The sequence below is a fragment of the Dipodomys merriami genome, unplaced genomic scaffold (assembly GCF_024711535.1).
Source record: "Dipodomys merriami isolate MVZ:Mamm:240054 unplaced genomic scaffold, mDipMer1.0.p SCAF_39, whole genome shotgun sequence".
In the NCBI taxonomy this organism is placed as follows: Eukaryota; Metazoa; Chordata; class Mammalia; order Rodentia; family Heteromyidae; genus Dipodomys; species Dipodomys merriami.
The window spans coordinates 2,357,755-2,378,093 of record NW_027205492.1 but is presented as its reverse complement, the minus strand read 5'-3'; the positions used below and the strand labels follow the sequence as shown (position 1 = coordinate 2,378,093).

At 42.6% G+C, this 20,339-nt stretch overlaps 1 protein-coding gene across 12 annotated transcripts in view; it reads left to right on the top strand.

Annotated features, from left to right (window-relative positions):
- Positions 1–20,339, top strand: part of Ptprt (protein tyrosine phosphatase receptor type T) — a 992,204-nt gene that overhangs the window by 835,058 nt on the left and 136,807 nt on the right. For 5 of the 12 annotated variants that reach the window (XM_069989779.1, XM_069989772.1, XM_069989778.1 and 2 more), the window contains exons 14-15: positions 4,086–4,221; positions 15,815–15,846. In XM_069989779.1, coding sequence (XP_069845880.1) covers positions 4,086–4,221; positions 15,815–15,846 — 168 coding nt within the window. The remainder of the gene's footprint in view (positions 1–4,085; positions 4,222–15,814; positions 15,847–20,339) is intronic. The other 7 variants (XM_069989783.1, XM_069989780.1, XM_069989781.1 and 4 more) reach the window with 3 other exon arrangements.

The following is a 20,339-nucleotide window of genomic DNA, read 5'->3' as shown; positions in this document are numbered from 1 at the left end:
TCTTCTTCTTCTTCTTCTTCTTCTTCTTCTTCTTCTTCTTCTTTCTTCTTCTCCTCCTCCTCCTCCTCCTCCTCCTCCTCCTCCTCCTCCTTCTTCTTCTCCTTCTTCTTCTTCTCCTTCTTCTCCTTCTCCTTCTTCTTCTTCTTCTTCTCCTTCTTCTTCTCCTTCTTCTTCTCCTCCTCCTCCTCCTCCTCCTCCTCCTCCTCCTCCTCCTCCTCCTCCTCCTCCTCCTCCTCCTCCTCTTCCTCTTCCTCCTCCTCCTCCTTCTTCTTCTCCTCCTCCTTCTTCTTTTGTTGGTCGTGGACCCTGAACTCTGGGCCTGGGCACTGTCCCTCAGCTCTTCAGCTCAAGGCTAGTGCTTGACCACTTGAACCACAGCGCCATTTCCAGCTTTAAGTGGTACTAAGGAATCAAACCCAGGCCTCACGCTTACAAGGCAAGCACTCTACCACTGAGTCACCTTCCAAAGATCCGTGCTTTCCTTTGGTCATGGAGCCTTATTCTCCTCTGGGAACAACACCTGACAAGACAGTTGACTACTCCTTTCTTCTGTTCCTCTAGGGTGCTGCACTATTCCCAGGTTTTCTTCCTACATCTCTGGATGCTTCTCCCATTTGCTATGGAGAATACTTTTCCTCTGCCCATTCACTAAATACTGAAGACCCTCATGCCTCTCTTCTGCTTTGCTTTTGAATTTTTATTCTTTCCCTGAATTACTTCACTGACTTCTAGATTTCAGGTACCACTGCCGTGCATATGACTCCCATTTTTACCTCCAGCTCAGACTCTTGACCCACATATTTAGCTCCTTACTTTTTTGGAGTAATCTCTTGAGCTCAAATTGCTCAAACACGTACATAGTCTCACTCTAAATTTCCTCTTTCTCTGTTGTTTCTGGAACCTATAGATAGCATCTACCCCATCAGGAAAAACAGTGAGTGGCAACCATCATCTTCATACCTTTTTCCTTTATTCCTTAGACCCCATCCACCAACACAGTTTATGTATCTCTGTTTCAGCTGACTGTCCCTTTTATTACATCTCTGAATGTCCACTGTCATTGCTTGAGTCTAAGCAACTATCACCTTCTACCTGAAGGCCTGCAATGGTCTCAAAACTCAACTTTCTGACCCACTTTGGTTCCCCACAGATGCTGTAATGATCTGTTGGAAATACAAATCTGATCACGTCATTACCTCCACGAGGCACATAAATGACTCTCTTTCTCTCTCTCTCTCTCTCTGTTTCTTGGGTATCAGTAAAAGCCCCTCATTGTGGCCTGTAATGTCCTGTGTGAAATGGTCCCTGCTACCTTACCAGCTTCTCTTTTAGCCTGCTCTCCTTGCTTTCTTGTTCCCCTAAATGCCTTTTATTTCTAGAAATTGTCCTGTCAACCATAGCCTAGCAGTTTGTTCTACTGCTCCCACGGACTCCTCCCACACTTCCTTCTCCTGTTGCAGCCCTGGTGTTCACCCGACTGGCCACTGCCTCCAGAAGTGACTCACTGCCTTGTGACTCACCTTGCCAAAGCCATGCACCTCTCTGTTCAAGCCTGTGACAGAATGGAAGGTTTCCTTTTACTGGTTCTTGGTTATTTCATTGTATCCCTTCAGTCCCATTAATGATAGACTCTTGGGGAATAGGAACTGTACCCATTCTGCTCATCACAATCTCACCAAATGTCCATCCTCCTGTAGGTGCTGGTAACCATTTCATTAGACCAAACTGACAACAATGTTTCTAGGGTAAGAGGAGTCTCTCCAGAGGCTGTCTACCTTTGCCCTCCCAACCTCTAGACTAGGATCAGGCACAACTAAGTTAAGTTTAACTATGTCAGTGAGTCAGTGCTCTAAAGCAAACTCTTCATCCAAACAAGACTGATACGGAGGCATTGTGATTTGAGGTTCTTACACTTCTTGGACATCTCATCTTTGGAGTTACCTCAGTCTTACTCGGAGCTAACCCCTACTCTAGAATGTCAGCCTGCCCCTGCTAAAGAGGAGAAGGAGTTGCTCCAATTCACTTCAGGAATTTCAGGAGTTCTCTAGTCTATAGATGGGCAGAGCCAAGCCTTCTCAGCTGACCTGGAATTTGATGAATTGGTCTTGCCTTGAGCCGGTGAAAGAGGTTCTTAAATTCTGACACCCACAAGTACTTTGGGGAGGGAGCTTTCTGGCCCTACAGACAGCATAATTTGACGCATGGCACATGGTTGCTCAGGAGAAAAATGATGCACGAGTGAGTGACTAAAGCAAATTATATCATTCCATATTCATCTGTTACACAATTCTTGAGAGGAGGAGGGGGAATTCCTGTGCTAGTCACTGCGTCAGTGACACCACGAAGAGGATGCTACCCCTGATTCTCGAAGAATCCATCTTCGTTCTCCAGTTTGGGTAACTCCAACTAGTTCAAGTTACAGCAGTTTAGGGAAAGTGCTCTGAGAGAGAATGTACTCTGCACTCGTTCTGAAGCAAAAAGGAAGAGGTGCATCAGTGTGCTGGAGGGCTGTTCTCAAACCTCAGTGTGTCTGGTGAATCAGAAATGAAGCTTATGGGTATTAGCATCTCTTACATTCTTGACTCCACTGAGTTCTGTGAATACATCACTAAAACAAGGAGAAAATTTGATTTGGTTCCATGAGGACAAATGTCTGTGTGGGCAGCGACATCATCCCTTTAAGCTAAACTCTGAGCAAACCACAAACATTTAGAGAGCCTCTATTATGAGTCAGGCTCCATGCTAACATGGGGAAAACAAAGATAAACAGAGCGTAATCCTGCCCCCAAGGATCTTATAGACCAGTGGGGAAGACAGATGGGGAAACAAATAACTAATAACATCAGTACATTCTGGTAAGAGATAACTTTGAGGCATGTGCAAAGTATTACAAAGTTTTATCCAAATTTAGAGAAGAGAAAGAAACTCTCCTAGGGGCCAAAGAAAGTGCATTGGCTGATAAAGGATGAATGGGTACTAATGTGGCAGAAAAGTAGGGATAGGTTAGGGAACAGATGCTTTGGACTTTAATCTGCCTTATACAAATGAAATGCCAGTGGGCATATAAAGACAGCAAGAGAAAATGGACAAATGGGGGCTGGTATGTCCCCTGGACCACTCCAGACTCTGAAACAGGAAGTTAGTTTAGAGGCTGGGCCTTGGTTTTCTTCCATTATTTACTTTTCTACGGCATAAGCAATGTGGTCATTTTAGGCAGAAAAGAATAGAGGATTTAGAAGTCTTGAAAGTTGAATTTGAGGTTTCTGACTATGGAGTCAGCAGACCTGTGCGACCCTGACTCTTGCCTACCAACCATGTGACTTCCAGCAAATCCCTTTATTTTCTTATCTAGGAAATGGGCAAATCAGTACCTACCTTCAAGACTGCTGTATGAATTGACCAAGCTAGATCCAAAAGTCACCCAGCACAGGACTAAGACTATAAGTAGCCAGCTCCCTGCTTTCCTCTACCAGGGACTGAATCAACAAATCCACGTCTGGTAGAACACAGAGCCTCATATAAATGCCCAGTGTACAGTAGATCCAACCTATGTTTTTGGAACCCAAGGCAAACTCTCTCTAATGCACTAAATTTGTATCCTATCATTTGTTGCTTAATAAGAAACAGAACAATTATTGTTATCATTTTATCTTTAAAATTCCAGGGCTTTGAATTGTGTTGCCTCAGCACACCATTTTTTTAATCATTTAACTATCATTTTATTTATCATAAATAAGTCTATGGACCCACAAGCTAGATGGTAGTTCTAAGGGACAAAGTGGAAGGCAGAAGCTTCTACTTGATTCCACTAGAAGGACAGGATATTCCTACCCAGCAGCTATCAAATCCATGGGAGAACTGACTTAATTTCCCTGCATGTCCATCCCTTCTTCCAAAGGATCAAATAAGAATCCCAAACTCACTGAGAATTAAATTCTCAAAGGGGATTTAAAATGTCTAGGCAGCTCTTAGAGCAGTGCCTGGCATATAGCTCTTTGGTTGCCATGGTGTTGTCATTGTGAATGTTGTCCAGTCACCTAAGCCAGCCTTCTCAACATCTTCCTCCTTCCTATTCCTCCTCCAAGGCGCCTCCACCCAGAATTCCAACACCGTGGAGCCAGAGAAGCAGGTGGACAACACGGTGAAGATGGCCGGCGTGATCGCTGGCCTGCTCATGTTCATCATTATTCTCCTGGGGGTGATGCTTACCATCAAAAGGAGGTGAGTCTCTCACGCTGCCCGGACGACACCAATGACCCCGGGTGACCCCCAGCACTCCCATGCGGCCAGGCCATCATTCCATCAATCACTGTCCATTCAGGAATCTTCTGATATCATGGTTGAGGTCCTAAAATACTTGAGTCTACTGGGACTCTTTTATGGTATTTGAAGGATGGGTGCTACTGGCTGGGCTAGTAACCCCGAGAAGGCTAGGTTTTTATGGGACCAGTTGTTTCTGTAGCTTGATGTGCCATGAGATCCTGCTTAAGTGAGTCTTCTTGGCCTTCACTGCTTGGTTTGTGATTGCCATTGAGACAGCTAAGGAGAGGCCCTGGAATGCAGATGAGCCTAAAAATACAGTTGCAAGAAAGGAATACATCAGTTCTCGACCTCTGTCCGCCCCTTGATGTGCATTGGTCAAGTAGCAGCTTCTTGAGCTGTCCGCAAAGCCTCCAGTTGGGTGAGGGTCTCAGGAATTCTCCTCCTATCCCCAAGCTCTTCCCACTCCATGTCCTGCAAAACCTTCCCAGCTGCTTGTTTCTGCTTGTCATCTCTCATCAGGATACTTCTTCTGGGCACATCTGGCCAGCTAACACAGTTTTCTCATAGTATGCATGCATTGCTAATGAAACAAGTGCCTTATTCCCAAGCGATACTGCCCAGCAATTCTGTTGAAGAGCTGTTTCCAAGGCTTGAAGATAACACAAGACAACTGCCAAGTGTAAGGGAGGTCAGCTGGCATTGCGCTCCTTAGGACTCATTGGTTAGTCCTCTAAATAAGGAGTAGCCCCTGCCTGTCACCGCACGCCACACCTGTTTCCATCTCCATGGCTTCTCAGTGCATCGCCAAAGTTCCAATCTTGGTCTCCACTTTCCCACTTTCCAATCCTCAAAGCACCAGTAAAGTATTGATCTGTATTATAATAATACGAATCGTAACATGTGCCACCCCCCCTCGCCCCCTGAAAACAGCCATTTACATTATTAGCCAAACTAACACCTCAGCCTGAAGCTCTGGGTTTGGTTACATAAAGAGTCCAGTAAAACCTTAATATGACTGCAGAAAATATGTGTAAAAAAGTGTATCTCCATTTCCAGCTATCAGAGACTCAAAAAACCTAGAAATTACCAGTAAAAGCCACATAAGCACCAGAATTCTCTCTCTCTCTCTCTCTCTCTCTCTCTCTCTCTCTCTCTCTCTCTCTCTCTCTCTCTCTCTCTCTCTCTCTCTCTCTCTCTCTCTCTTTCTCTCTGTTTCTTAGGGCCTGGATGTTATCCTGTAGCTTTTTTGTTGAAGGATGGTGCTCTATCGCTTGAACCACACCTCTGCTTCTGGATTTTTGCTGCTTAATTGGATATAAGAGTCTCTCAGATTTATCTGCCTGTGCTGGATTTGAACCACAATCCTCAGATCTTAGCCTCCTGAGTAGCTAGGCTCACAGGTGTGAGCTACCAGCACCCAGCCTGACTAGGATATGTCATTGCCAGAACTTTGCCCTTTCTTCATATCTTTGTCTAATGCCATCATGATTCTGTCCTCAAACTGCCAGAAGAATGGCTTGAGTTAGCATTCTCATCTAGCTACTGATTTTTCTGTTGGAGAAACTAGAGTGCATTCTGTGAACATTGGTGGTAAGGAGCCCTCAAAGGGCTAAAGCCAGCACTGCATCCTCCTACCACCATTGACAAAACAGCACCAGCTGCCATTATGAGTTAGACCAATGCACCGTGATTTCCTGGAGGCAGTAAGCACACTGCACATATAGGATCATTGACAAATTTCTTAGAGATGTCTCACTGATGTTATTAGAGGCAGAGGTAAGTCTGGTATTGTCTACCTGGGAAAAAGTGACCAATTTAACTGAACTGAACATCTTTTGATAGACCTGAAATTGTCTCATTCTTTGCCTCTGATTTGTAAGTCAGATATGCTCTTCCAATTTTGCTCTTTCTAAAGCCTCGCTTAACCCACGTCACCATTGTCTGTGAGCTTGTGAAGAAATTTCACTTCCTTCTCCACAGCTATTTCTGAAAGGTGTGACTTTCTGGGAACAAGGAAAGGGCTTTTTTTTTTCTGGGTGGGAGCAAGTAGAAAGTGAGTCTTTTGTGTGGTTTCAACCTCCTCTGAATATCTCTTCATCACCTCCCATGTCTATTGGACTGCTCATCTGGCCCAATCAACAGGTTTCACATGACTACCATTTCTTTCCAAAGTGCAAAACTCTGACATTGTGGCAATAGTACATGTGGATGTGGGTACTGACTTGTTTTTGCATATGCTGTATCTTTTGGAGAAATAGGAGGTTTTCTAGTCTAGATGATGGTACAATTTACAGATGGTATGGGAGGGGAAAGAAAGGGTGATAAAAGAGGAGAAAAGGAAGAGAAGGGAAGAGGAAGAAGGGAGAAGAGGAAAGAAAAAGAGGAAAAAGGAGGACAGGAAAGGGCAGGAAAAGAGGGGAGTCGAGGGGAGGAGAAGGGAGAGAGGAAAAGAAATGTGTGTCCCATGTCATTATATAACGACACACTTTGTATTCATGAGCACCAAGGTGTGTCTGACATGGAGAGATTCCCCATTGATTCATTCCTCCAATCCTGAGTTTATTTCACCCTTTGCCTCCTCCCCTTAGACTAATTCTCTAGCCTCCTTCAAAGAAATTGGTAGCCACCGGTCTACAAGGCCACCAATATTTTATGTCACTTAATATCATGTGGCATTGTGTGTCTTCAATATATAGTAAAGTAGAAAATTCAAGTCTTAGTGCCTTCACCAGTATATGCTGGTGGTTGAAAGCCACTTTCATATGAAGTTCTACGAGATGTGAAATGAGATTCCTGTGCGCTCAGGTTTTATATAATTCAAATGCCATGACACCAGACCACTTTGAAGCACGATCCAAAGCTTCAGGCATGGCCTGGTGTGGGGAAATACCAGTGCCAGGTTGGCAAACATGTACCCAGGACATCTCCAAATCCCTCATGAACTCCTCTATTTCATTTTTTAAATGAGAACTAAGAAAATTTTAGGAGGATACGTTGAAGGCATGTCCCAGAATGGTTCTAGCTCCCAGTATCGCTTTCTCTCCTGATAAGTTCCTCTTGATCCAGATGAACTTTCAGCCCATTATGCCTTTCCAATGAGCAACTTTCCTGAGAGTGTCTTGGAGTATCTTGACTTTGGACTATGAAAGTCTATTCTGAAAGACTGTGTGTGTACTAATTTCCCTACAATTGGCATTGCCCACCATTACCTCCTCCCAGTCTAATGGATGGAAGATACCGTGTTTGTGGATTGAGAATAATAAAACCAGCATCCCAATTTCTACAGTCCTGTTGATCACTATTAACTTTGGAGAATCCATGTGACAAATTTCTGCCTGGGCTATCCCAGGTGTGAGATGCAGCCAATCTTAGGAGCTCTTCTGGAGATTCACCGAGCTCATTGTCAGAATGGGTTTCATTTCCCATACCTGCATAAGGAATTACAGCACTGACAGGGAGATTCATCTTACATACGATCAACAAGGATACCAGGCCCAAGCAGGTCCACCATTAAGATGTTATCGGTGGTGTCACGATCAGTACTCATACCTGGACCTCATTTCATTTTCTATTTAAACCACTGCAATATTTCAATTGTCATTCTCCAGTAATCAGAGCTGAATAGGTCTGATGATGCCACTGATGCTCCTCGAGGTTTGTTTCCTTCTTTTGTTTATTTGTTTTGGGTTTAGAAGAGGTAACTAAAGTTTGAAGAATTATCGAAGTTGTCCAAGGCCGTAGGCTGCATTGAGATGCGAACTCAGGCTCTGTGACTCCAAAGCTCCAAGAAGACTAATAGAAAGTAAGCTCATCACAAACTAGGAAACAGATGGCTCAGGTTCAGATACCACTTTTCCTCTCTAGGATTATTTTTCCCAATTTTACTATATCCTGTCTTTGGATATGTGTCCTTGAATTAAAAGTCCTGACAGTCCTTTTCATTTACAAAGTTTGTATCACCCTCTAAACTTGAGCCCCAAATCCTTCTAATCAAGACTTCCAAGAAGTACTTACCTTTGTAGCAAACATTTCCTGTCAACATTCTACCCCAGAAACATCCAGAGGCATTCCCCTGCCTCCAGCCCCTGGGACATGTGATTTCTGATCATACTACCTGGTGGCCTTGCAGGCCTGAACAAGGCATCTCCCTGTCGGGATGAGTCTTCAGCTTTATTCCTCTGCCACTGAAGTTCTATTATTTTGTATTGTCTGCCCCTGGAAATCCTCAAGCATTTCATAGTTAAGGTCAAAATCATTACCTACTCCTTAAACTATTCCATATCAAGTAGGATGGAGTATTTTTTTCAAGTCAGATATTCTACCTATTTGTCAAACAAATGGCATTTCATCATGTTGGACTCTTCTAAGCTTGCATCTTTACATTTTCTTGATCATTCTTCCTTCCCGTTCCCTTCCATTCTCTCTTCCTCCCTCCCTCCCCCTCCTTCCTTCCTTCCTTCCTTGCTTCCTTTCTTCCTTCCTTCCTTCCTTCTTTCCTTCCTTCCATCCTTCCTTCCTTTTATCCTTCCTTCCATCTTTCCTTCCTTCCTTCCTTCCCATTCCCTTCTGTGCTTGCTTGCTTCCTTGCTCTCCTTACCTCTTCCCTTCTTCCTTCCCTCCCTTCTTCTCTAGTAAATCTCTCCTTACCTCTGATCTAGACACACTTCCTCTGCCATCTGGACCCCCTCTGTGGGGATCCAAGTGTGTTTTGTCTAACCCTTGTCATTTGTATTCATATCCTGCCTCTGTAACTGACCTTCATATGTCTGTTCTGATTCATCTTTATCCCACATCTATCTTATACATAGAAAGTATTTCCTAAAAACATTTGAATAGAGTAGCAGTGATATCAAAACACCTGAAACCAGGATTAACACTCTGTGTCTTAACGTAACATCATTTGCAATGCAGACCCAAATATCAGCCTTCAGCGTGGATGATGTATGAAGTGCTGAGGTAGGGAAGTGAGTAGGAAAGATGGAAGAGAAAATGTAAAAGACTCCTCATGCCCTAAGCTTCCTGGAAACACATTGTCTAACCAAAGGAAAACAATAGAAACGGTGAGAACAATCACAATGATAACTCCTGGATGAGTTACTAGATTACTAGATTATAGTGCACATTACTAGATTATAGTATACAAGAGATCAGAAAAACAGGACAAATGAAGTTTAAAAGAATTTCCTGATATCCAACGGCTAATGAGCAACAGAGTTGGGTCTCCACCTTGGACACTCCGATGATAGAGGCTACACTCTAGATAATCATCCAACCCTAATAGATTATAAAACAGAACTTCTGGCTGGAGTGTGAAGTGGAAGTCAGAGAGGAGAGTGAGTAGTTTGTTGAGGTGGGAAAACAGCCTAAATAGAATATGTCATCCTTTATCCACCTCATTCTAAATAGAACTTTATCACACATCCTGAACAAGGGGACCTCCTTCTCTGGTTTGCTGAAGTCTTTTTCATGACTATTCATTCTGATGGTCATGGCAAATCAGACATGCGCACACTCATGCGCATGTGTGCACGTGCACAGACACAGATCTCCTTCCCTTGCTGTTGATATAACTATTTGGCTTCCATCCCTTCTGACTTTCTCTTCATCCTCATGCCCAGATCATGAATCTGAAACCAGCACTCTGCTCCTTGGCTTCTTAGAGATACCCTGTGACCTATGGACTGAACTCAAACTCCTGAAACTCTTTGCTAAGTATTCTTTCCCACATCTAGATGCTCCCACTTTGCTAACTTACATACTGAATCAACAAACACTTCTATTTGCCTGAAAACACCTACCCCCTACCACATCTGGCTCCTCTTTAGCTTTACAAATCAAGCATCAGAGATTCTGAGCCACCTTGCCTGCTTTCTCTCCCCATCTCTACCCCCCCCCCCCCCGCCAGTTGTATGGTTACACAGCTCACTTTTGTTCCCACATCATACATGTATTATTATTCTAGAAGACAACATAAAATAGTGGTCATTAACTGTCTGGATTCTATACTGACCAAGCCTCTCAACAGCTATGTGAATTTGGGTAAGTTACTTGACCTCTCTGAGCCTCCTTCCTCAAATATACAAGATGCACATAATGTTTCTTGGGGTATTGCAGGAATTAAATAAAATAGCTACATAATTTACCTAGAAAAGTATCTGGCCCATAAGAGATAACCCAGTAGGTAAGTGGAAGCAATTATTATCACTTGCTTTTCAATTTTTTTGTCTTGCTCTCCCAACCAGACAGGTAGACTGAATCAGGATTTCATTTGTCCATCTCTAGGACTTAAAGGAGACAGTATGTAGTAACACTTGAAGAAGTTTTTGCCAGCTTAATTGTGGAAAGATGGAGACATGGACGGTGGACTGTTGAATGGATGAGTAGATAGGTGAATGGATGGATAGGTGAGTGAGTGCATTTATGCCCAGGAAGTATTTGTTATTAGATGGTTATTGAGAGAAAGGTTGGATGAAGGAATGGATGGATGGATGGGTGGGTGGGTGGGTGGGTGGGTGGACAGGTGGATGGATGAATGTACAGATGGACAGATGGATGGATGGATGGATAGATGGATGGATGGATGGATGGATGGATGGATGGATGGATGGATGGATAGATGGACTAAATGGATCATTAGAGGTCAGTCAAATGGGTGGTTAGATAGGCAACTCAGTCCTGTTTAAATGGTATGGAACAAAGAGAAACTGTGCCTGAAGTCAACCTTTTCAGGCAGATAAAAAGAAACTTCTGCAGTATGTGATTTATTAAGTTTAGATTATTGTTGTTTTTTTCACCTAAGCACAGCTGTCTTCCTGCTCAGGATTTTTGGTTTCAGGCAATCTGCTACTTGCAATATCACTGTATCGTTATAAATTTAGACCTTTCGTAAATCTTTTTCAAAGCTTAGAGAAAACACAAATGTAACCTGTGTTTTGGTCACAGAAGAAAGAGTTGAGAGGCTGCCCTGGAAGACTTTGCAGTTTAATTGAGAAAAGGTAATATTAATACAATATTGCCAGTTATCATCGTTCTAGCTTCTATGAAGCTAGATCAGGGATAACACTGGCTTTTGATGACCTCTGGGTAACTCAGAAAAGCTACTTATAGAGGAAATCCGTGAATAAAGAGCATGCTGTCAAAAGGAGGTGGTTTAGACAGAGGTCAAATATGAAGGTTGAGAGTCACAATGCTGAATGCAGCCTAGAGTCCAAGAGGAGGTGGCTGTGGAAGCTGCAGAGATTCTTCTCAGGATGGAAGCTTTGGCCTAGTGAGAAATGAGCTTTTAGAGCCTTAGATTCCACAGCTAAAAGCTATATCTGTTCCCTGGAGCTATAGGGAAGGTTAAAAGAGATAAAGCATGAGATTTCTCCAGTAGCAGCCTGATCCGTTATCAATAACTTGCTTTCCTGCTTTCATTCAAGACAGCACAGGCAGCATGGTGGTCCAGAGCCTTAGAGTTATGATGATATCAAATTCATCTTACTATGTACATAACCTGAAAGTAGTGCCTTCACTTTCTTTGCCTCAGTTTCCTCATCTGCAAAGTGAAGGTGATAATAACATTTATCCGAACAGTCAGATGGGGCACATTATGTGAGTGCATGGAAATGTCACAGTGGAACCCCCCCCCCTTATTTTACTAATATGTGCTAGTAAAACAAGTTTTTAAAGACTTGAGAAGAAGCTGAGTGTGGTAGCCTAAGCCTGTAATCCTAGCTAGTTGGGAGGTAGAGATCAGGAGATTATGGTTCAAGGCCACCCTGAGAATACAAAGTTTGAAACTGGGTCTCAGTCAGTGTTTGGGTTCAGTGGTGTATGCTTGTTATCACAGCAACAGAGGGAAGCACAAATAGGAAGATTGTAGTACAGGACAGCCCTGGCATAAAGTAACTCTGTCATGGAAACAAGCAATTAAAAAGAGGACTGAGCCAGGTGCCACTGGTGGTTTATGCCTGTAATCAAAGCTACTCAAGAGGCTGAGATCTTAGGATCATGCTTCAAAGCCAGACAGGATAAAGAAAAGTCCAAGAGTCACTTAAAAAAAAAAAAAAACAAACATTTAAGCTGGGCACCAGTGGCCCTTAATCCTAATTACTCAGGAGCTGAGATCTGAGGATTGCAGTTCAAAGTCAGCCCAGGCAGAAAAGTTCCACTCAAAAACTGGAAAATAGTGCTATGACTCAAGTGGTAGAGTATTAGCTTTGAGCACAAGAAGGCTCAGGGACAGCATCCTGGCCCTGAGTTCAAGCCCTACAACTGACCAAAAATAAATAAATAAATAAAATGTATTGTTATTATAAAGATGATGTACATAAGCAGGTAATGAATACATTCTTTTTGGACAATTTCACCTCCCTCGCTCTCTCCCAGTTTTTCCCTCCCATCTCCACCCACAAGTTGTATAGGTCATCTTCAGCATAGGGTCCAGTGAGTACCAATGCTGCAATTAACCACAAAAGCCAGAAGTGGTGCTGTGGCTCAAGTGGTAGAGTGCTAGCTTGGAGAACAAAAGCTCAGGGATGGCACCAGACTCTGAATCCAAGCCCCAGGACCAGCGAAAACAAACAAACAAACAAACTGATGGAGGGACTTAAATGGTAATGCACTTAGAAAACCAATGATAGGTTCAACATCCCTTCCCCACGTACTTCTGAGAAAAATAAGAACATTATAAAAAAAATGTATTTCATTGTTAGTGTGCTACACACAGTTTTATTTTATTCCTATTTTATTATCCCTAAAGAAGTGAAAACTTTTCCTCATGACCGGAACACAGCACACTTTATATCTGTACCATCTTTTATCCATCCTTAGTGTTGGCTAACTGTGTATTCATCTCACCTAATGCAAATTTACATTGATGTAATTTGCATAAAACACTGTCTCATCGAATTTGAACATCATCTCGACAACTATACTTTAGAAGCAATGGCCATGATAACTTTTGAGAATATGCCTTATGGCCCCAAAGATTGAGATGGAAACAGCTCAATGCAGGACTAGTTAATGACTTGCTCAAGGCCCTGCAATTGACATACTCGTGAACCTTACGTTTTCACTCATCAAAGCTGTTTTGGGCTGTGGTTATCTATTCCCACCCTTTGGTACATGGATCATGAAATAAGAGTTCTAAAGGGGAGGAGTCAGTTCGCCTAAGATGTTACACTGAGCAACACTGGCTTTTGAAATCCTCTGGGTTCTCAGCCCAGTGCTCTTGAAAATATGGAGTATGCAGGTATCTTCATCTGTCTTTGTATATGATGAAATCTGTGAGACTGGCTGATTTGTAAGGAAGGGAAATGATTTCTTGTAGTTCTGTGGGCTTGGAAACCTAAAGACATGGTGCTGCTATCTGTTCAGCTTCTCGGAGGGTCTTCTTGCTACATCACATGATGAGATAGGACACGTATACGTCAACTCTCTCTTTCTCTTTGCATAAACCCACCAGCCCCAACAAGGGGGCCCACATCCTCTGACGATCTTATCTGATCCCCATTACCTCCCAAAGATCTCATCTTCAAATATCATGGACACAGATTTGGAGATTAAGTTTCCACATTCAGTCTCAGAAGGGACATCCAAACTGGAGCCACAGATATTTGTAAATTTTTATCAATAGACCCTAAACTTTGCATCCCTGAGTACTAACATTTCTAGGCCCTGAGTCCAACTGCAGTGAAGCTCAGGAACAATCTCTTTATAGGGCCCAGATGCATGGTTAGTGGCAAGGTTCTGATGACTTGACATGGACTTACTGAATCTCCATCCTTCACCCTTCTGAGTGTTTCACTCTTTCATCATCCAGACCTACTGTTCGTTTGGTCCAGGACATTTCTGGGCCACCAGATCTTGTACTTTGACCCATTTCTGCTAGTTCATTCTGGTGAGAAGCCATGGGGTTTTGTGTGTCTGCTTTCCTTTCAGCCACTTTCCTTCTGGGACTATGGGATCGCCAGGTTGGGCTTTGTTTATAGTTAAGAGAAAGCCTAGAGATAGCCCTATCTTGAGGCTGAGGCCACTTCCCATTTGAAAGGTAGAAATCAGAATATGTGTTCATGCCTCTGCAGTTATAATGACGCTGTCTTCCTGTGACAAGCAGATGGGATAATGGTTACAATTAATCAAATAATTCAGGAAGGAAGGAAACTATTCTTACTCAGATTTGGGGACCTAAATTTTCTAGCAATTTTCCCTATTCCTCAAATGGATCACTTAATGTCAGTGTAGTGAAACCTGATGTGAAATAAAAACATTCTATTTATTGTCTTCCAACATAAGACAAATTACAACCAAGGGGGAATATCATGGACTTTATTCGAGGTTTGTGATTGTTCAGAAACCAAGAGCTAGTGAGAATATTAGGCAGAAATTGAAGGTAGTGATTTCCTTTGAGACTTGAGTTCTTAGCCAGGTGGTATCTGAGATAAAGCTCCTATTTATGAAATAGATAAAAAATAAAGGAGATGCTCTGGTTTGGGCGCCTGGTTGAGTACCAACAGCCCCATCTTCTCAGTATCCTTCTCTGTCCAGTGAGGCTGCCCTGAGGAACCCCCAAGCTCCTAGAAACACAATTTGAAAATTAGTATAAGCAATAGGAGAGAGCACAGAGGCACAGAGTTTGTTCCCACAAAAGTTGAAAGCCCTCTTCCTCAGTACAATGTCCTTTCATGATGAGGTTGAATTTTGTCTGGTCCTACATAGCAGATGACCACCAACATCTCATCACTTAAAGAAGAACAATTCATCACTGGGATAAATCTTCATGTTGGGCAGGGCTTAAGGGAGTAACTTGTTTCTTTGTCATGACATCAAAGGTCTTACCTGAGAAAACTTTGTTGTTTCGGGCTGGATTAGCTGGGTATTAGCTTGGTATTTTCTTTCTCTTTAGAGATCTGAAGGCCTTTCTATGTGATCTCTCCAGCCTGGTTAGCTTCAGGAAAGTTTGGGCTTACATGGAGATTATAACTTCCAAGGAAGCATTCCAAATATCCAGATAGCTAGTCCTAACTCAGAGTGGGCAGTCTATATATAGGTATGGGCACTGGGGTGAATCGCTGGGGAGCCATGTTGGGGCCCTGGCTGACTTATGTTCCTTTGCCTTGTCATGATCTTACCAAATTCTGATTTGACCTGAAACAGAGAAGAGAGAAGGAATGACTGCATTTTTATCTTTAGGAACACTACTATATAGGAGTATGGTACACTGACTCTAAGATGCTCCAGAACCCTCCCCGAAGACCTCCAAGATTCATAATTATAAGAAGTTAGTTTTAGTTGGCCAAAAAGAAGAACTTTTTCAAACAAAGAAAGCAGCCCACCATGAAGTTTGTCTTCCTTGGCATAAGGTGGCATTAAGCGAAGCCTCTCTCCCTCCCTTTGTGCCATTCAAAGACTCTGATTAGAAGGGAAATTCCATCTCCTTGAGGTGAGGGATGCTGAAATAATGTAAGAATCGAGATTTCATATAAATCTAATTCTTGTTTGTTTGTCTTTTCTTTCCCCACCCCCCTTTTTGGACATTTCCTTCATCTGACTGCCCATCAATATATAGAAGAAATGCTTATTCCTACTCCTATTACTTGTAAGTATCGAGTCGGTGTTAATTGCTTCGTGGCCCCATAGGGGAACCTGTGGCATGCATCCCGTGCACCAACTGATTGTCTCTTGCTTTCTCGTACCCACTTCCGTCAAGTCACCCGTAGCTCTTATTTTTCGTAGATGTTTTTCCATTTGAAAACACGCTGTCATCATTCAAGTCTGTTTTGTTTCTGCCATCTTATTCCAAACCCCTTCTCCCCCATTTTGAGCGTTGTGAGAGACGGCTGTTTATTTGTGAGTGTAATTGTCTAGTTAGGAATTCTGGATTCTGGCAAGAGAAGAACCAAGTCCTGCCATAGGATTTGCACACATTGAACAGCATCACAGAATCTCGAGAACTTCTAAGTCCATTTGAATCTACCTGGGGAATGTTGAGCCCTAGAGCCTCGGGGGTTAGAAAGGAGTCTATTGGTTGCTTCTGCTATATTGTGAGGAGGGCTATAGGGAAATCGTGTTTTTTTATCTAGACTCAGGCTCACTGATGACAGAACCATCCAGAGTCTTTGTTTGGGGCTGAAATTCTGTTTGGTGTTCATTTTTGGTTATCTTACATTACCAGGGCACTTGGTTTGCAGTTCCAGGTGGCTGCTAGCCTTTTAAAGTGTTTTGTACATACTAAATAAAAGCGATCGTTTTTCTCATTAATAAAGCACAGATCTTCAAAGCATGAGGGAAAGGGAGGGGGGAAACTATATCAAATATATCCTCAAAACTAAAACAAAAAGTTAGAAAACCATATTAAGTTTTTCCCATGTATCCAAGGTGAATGTTCTATTTCTCTAAATTGAGTTTCCAAGAGAGGTATGTGAACTCATTACAGATCTAGCTAGCAAAAAACAGTGGGACTATAACTCAGAACACTGGTAAAATATATTCCTGCTGGGCACCGGTAGCTCAAGCCTATAATCCTAGCTACTCAGGAGGCTGAGATCGGAGGACCATGGTTCAAAGCCAGCTGGGGCAGGAAAGTCTGTGAGACTCTTATCTCCAATAAACCACCAGAAACCCGGAAGTGATGCTGTGGCTCAAGAGGTAGAGTGGTAGCCTTGAGCTGAAGAGCTGAGGGACAGCACCCAGGCCCCAGAATTCAAGCCCCACAACCAACAAAAAAAATTAAAAGAATATTCCTACCCTATTCTGTGGCTTTCTTGTCCTTGGCAAACCCAGCTTTGTGAGAGAGGCTTGCCTGTTGGTGACCATCTAACAAAACTTTCATCAACAAGGATGAAACCAGAAAAATGGCTTCCCCATCCGCTCAGTTAGGACCAAGCGATGAGCTTGTAAAACAATGGTTTATAAAGGTACCAATGGTTTATATAGATATCAATGAATTCCTGGAGGACTTGTCTACTCATTCATTCTTTCATTTATCCTTTCATTCATTTATTTACTCAATAAACAGATACCTACACATAAATACATTCCAGGAAGAGTGGGTGGAGAAATGACTATGACCTTAAGCTGCACCTTCATGGTGCTCAAGCCCATCAGAGGTCAGCATAAAAATCAAATAATTCAAATGTCATCTGAGTGGTGTCTATATGTGCTCTGGTATAGGAATACATAGATGAGTAATTTAGATCATTAATGTGGCAAGAGATGATGATCAGTGTCTGTAAGGACTGATTTTCTCATTGTCAGAGAAATAAACATTTTGATTGGTAAGAACACTGTAAAGATAGGAAATGATAGTATTGTTAGGATGAAAGAGAGTGAACTTTAGGACTCATGCAAGTCTGTCATCAAAGCCCATTCCTGTTGCTTCCTTGGGACTGTACAGTTGTGAGCAAGTATTCAAAACTCATTGAGTCTCATGTCTCTGGACTCTAAAATGATAATAGTGCCTAACTGTGTAAAGTTACCTTGAGGAGGAAATGAGTTTGTAAAGTACCTGGCCCAAAGTCAGCGACCATATGTTCATTTTCTTTCTTTCTCCTTTCAGAAACTCTAAGGGTCTGGGCATAAGTAGTTCTTCCTGGTTGGCAGCTCATCATGTCTCTCACAGACTGTCATGGAATGGGTTGTGGTGCCCAGAACTATCTCTGTACACATCACTCCCTCCATAAATTAGCCATTACAACTAGCACTGTCACTGGAGGCTGAATTTATGCTACACTAGGCACTGTGGTAGAATCAGAGATGAGAGGATGGAAATATAGAAGGCAAATATGTAAATACTTGTAGTTCAGGTACAATTCAAAGCAAAAACCTTGCATTTGGTATGAACGTAGAGTTCAATATGCTAAGCCCTAGAATATAAAATGAATACCAGCACTAGAAAGCAGATGCATGTGGATGGGACATAGGGATTCCATAATAATATCCATAAATTTATAGCACCCTGAGTGTTATTTATTGTGTGTCACTGCAGAGCAAGAATCTGCACTATTCTGCCTTCTTTAAAGATGAGATAGGTGGTTAGATTTTCTCTTAAGCCTCATCTCCTTATCCCCAGCCTCCACTTGCCAGAGAAGATGAACCACCTAAGCACTAAGGGAACTGAACAGATAAGGTATTTTTAATCATCTGGCCAGGAGGAGACAAGGGGAAAATAACAACACTTTCCAAGAACCTTGTGCATGCATTAACTCAATAAGTTCTCGTGACAACCCAGTCTGATAACTACCATTATCCCTATTTAGTGGTGTAGAAATTGCTCAGAGTAGGTAAGTCATTCTCGTATAATTACTTAGCATGGGACAGAATGGAGAATAGACTCTTTTGGAAACAGAGACATCTAGGGGTGAGGAGGATAGCTTGCAACAAAGGGAATAAATAGTGTTCTAAAGATACAGGGCCCAGAATTCTGGTGGAATTTCCAAGCAAGAATGTCCCATGGAGTCTTGAGCATGCAGAAATGGTAATTCAGGGGCTGGGAAGGTGGCTCAGTGGTAGAGCGCTTGCCTTGCATGCCTGAGGCCCTGGGTTTGATTCCTCAGCACCACAGAAGCAAAAAGAAAAAAGCCAGAAGTGGCGCTGTGGCTCAAGTGGTAGAGCACTAGCCTTGAGCTGAAGAGGTGAGGGACAACACCCAGGCCCAGAGTTCAAGCCCCACGACCAGACCTCCCCCCCCCCCAAAAAGAAATGGTAATTCAGTGAGAAGTGATATTTGGAGTTTTCTTTAGAGATAGCAGATAGGAATATGGAATGTGTGGAATTGGAACTGAAGAAAGATCAGAAGGCAGAGAGCAAGGGCTGAAGTCTAGGAGCTATGAATAAAGTTTCACGAGGGAACTCGACTACACTGTTGGTGGGATTTTAGACTTGATCAGCCACTCTGGAAGATAGTATGGAGGTTCCTCCAAAAAAATTAAACATCAAACTACCTTATGATCCAGCAATTTCACTCCTGAGTATTTACCCAAAAGATTACAAACCAACATACAATAAAGCTACCAGCACAATCATGTTCATTGCATTTACCACAGCCCACATGAACCTCAGTGGACAAATGGATTGAGAAGTTGTGATATACATATAGATATATACACATACTAGAATTTTGCTCATGCATTAGAAAGAATGATATTGTGCCATTTGTGAAGAATGCAAAGATTTGGGGAAGTAAGTCAGGCCCAGAGACAAAGGAGCCATGTTTTCTCTTATATGTGAGAGCTAGATTTAGCTTATAAGCTCATAAGTCGGTGGTATGCAAGTGTATACAAACGTATTAGCTGAAATATGGTAGATTCAAAGGAGTTCTTAAAGTATTATTCTTTGGAAAGGCCAAATCAAATAAAACACCAGGCAGTGTGCAATCACAAGGAGTGAGGTGGAGTCAGGCAGAAAGAGATAACAAATGCAGAGGCAAATAGGGGGAAATGTGGACAAGAATCCAATGTGTATCCTGCAAAATTAGGAAGAGTGAGGGAAGGGGTGGGTGGGGGAAGGATGGGTGAGAATGTTGAAAGGGGCCACATTGATCAGGACACAGCTTTGTTAAATGGCAACTCCTTTGTACAACTACTTAATGAAAACTTAAAAACAATTTTTAAATGAGTAAAGTTTCAGAGGAGTAAGAAGTAGGCATCATCACAGACTAGCATTAGGCAGAAAGCTGTGACAAGTAAGAGGAAGAAGCTATTGAAGGAGTTGGTTGACAATAACAGATAACTGCAGAAGACAGAGGTGCACAGCCTAGACATTCAGACGTAAGAAGTTGCTTCTACAGGTTATTAAATAAGATCAGGGAGAATCCATCTTGCCTGGGGTGAGGGGGTTCATGAAGAAGATCACCTTTCTTTAACTACTAGGCTACAAAACAAAGAAGAAATATTAAGGCTGGCTATTTTGATCAGCAAGTCTTGGCAGTATTACTATGGAGGAACTAATAGGGAAGGAAGAAGGTGAAAGTGCTGGAGGTGGAAACGCTAAAAAAAGGAAGGCATAGAGACAAGGCATTTGGGGATATGGAGCTACCTAGGAAGAGAAGACAGGACTCAAAGAGAGGCATGGAGATTGAAGAAAGGAACAGGCAA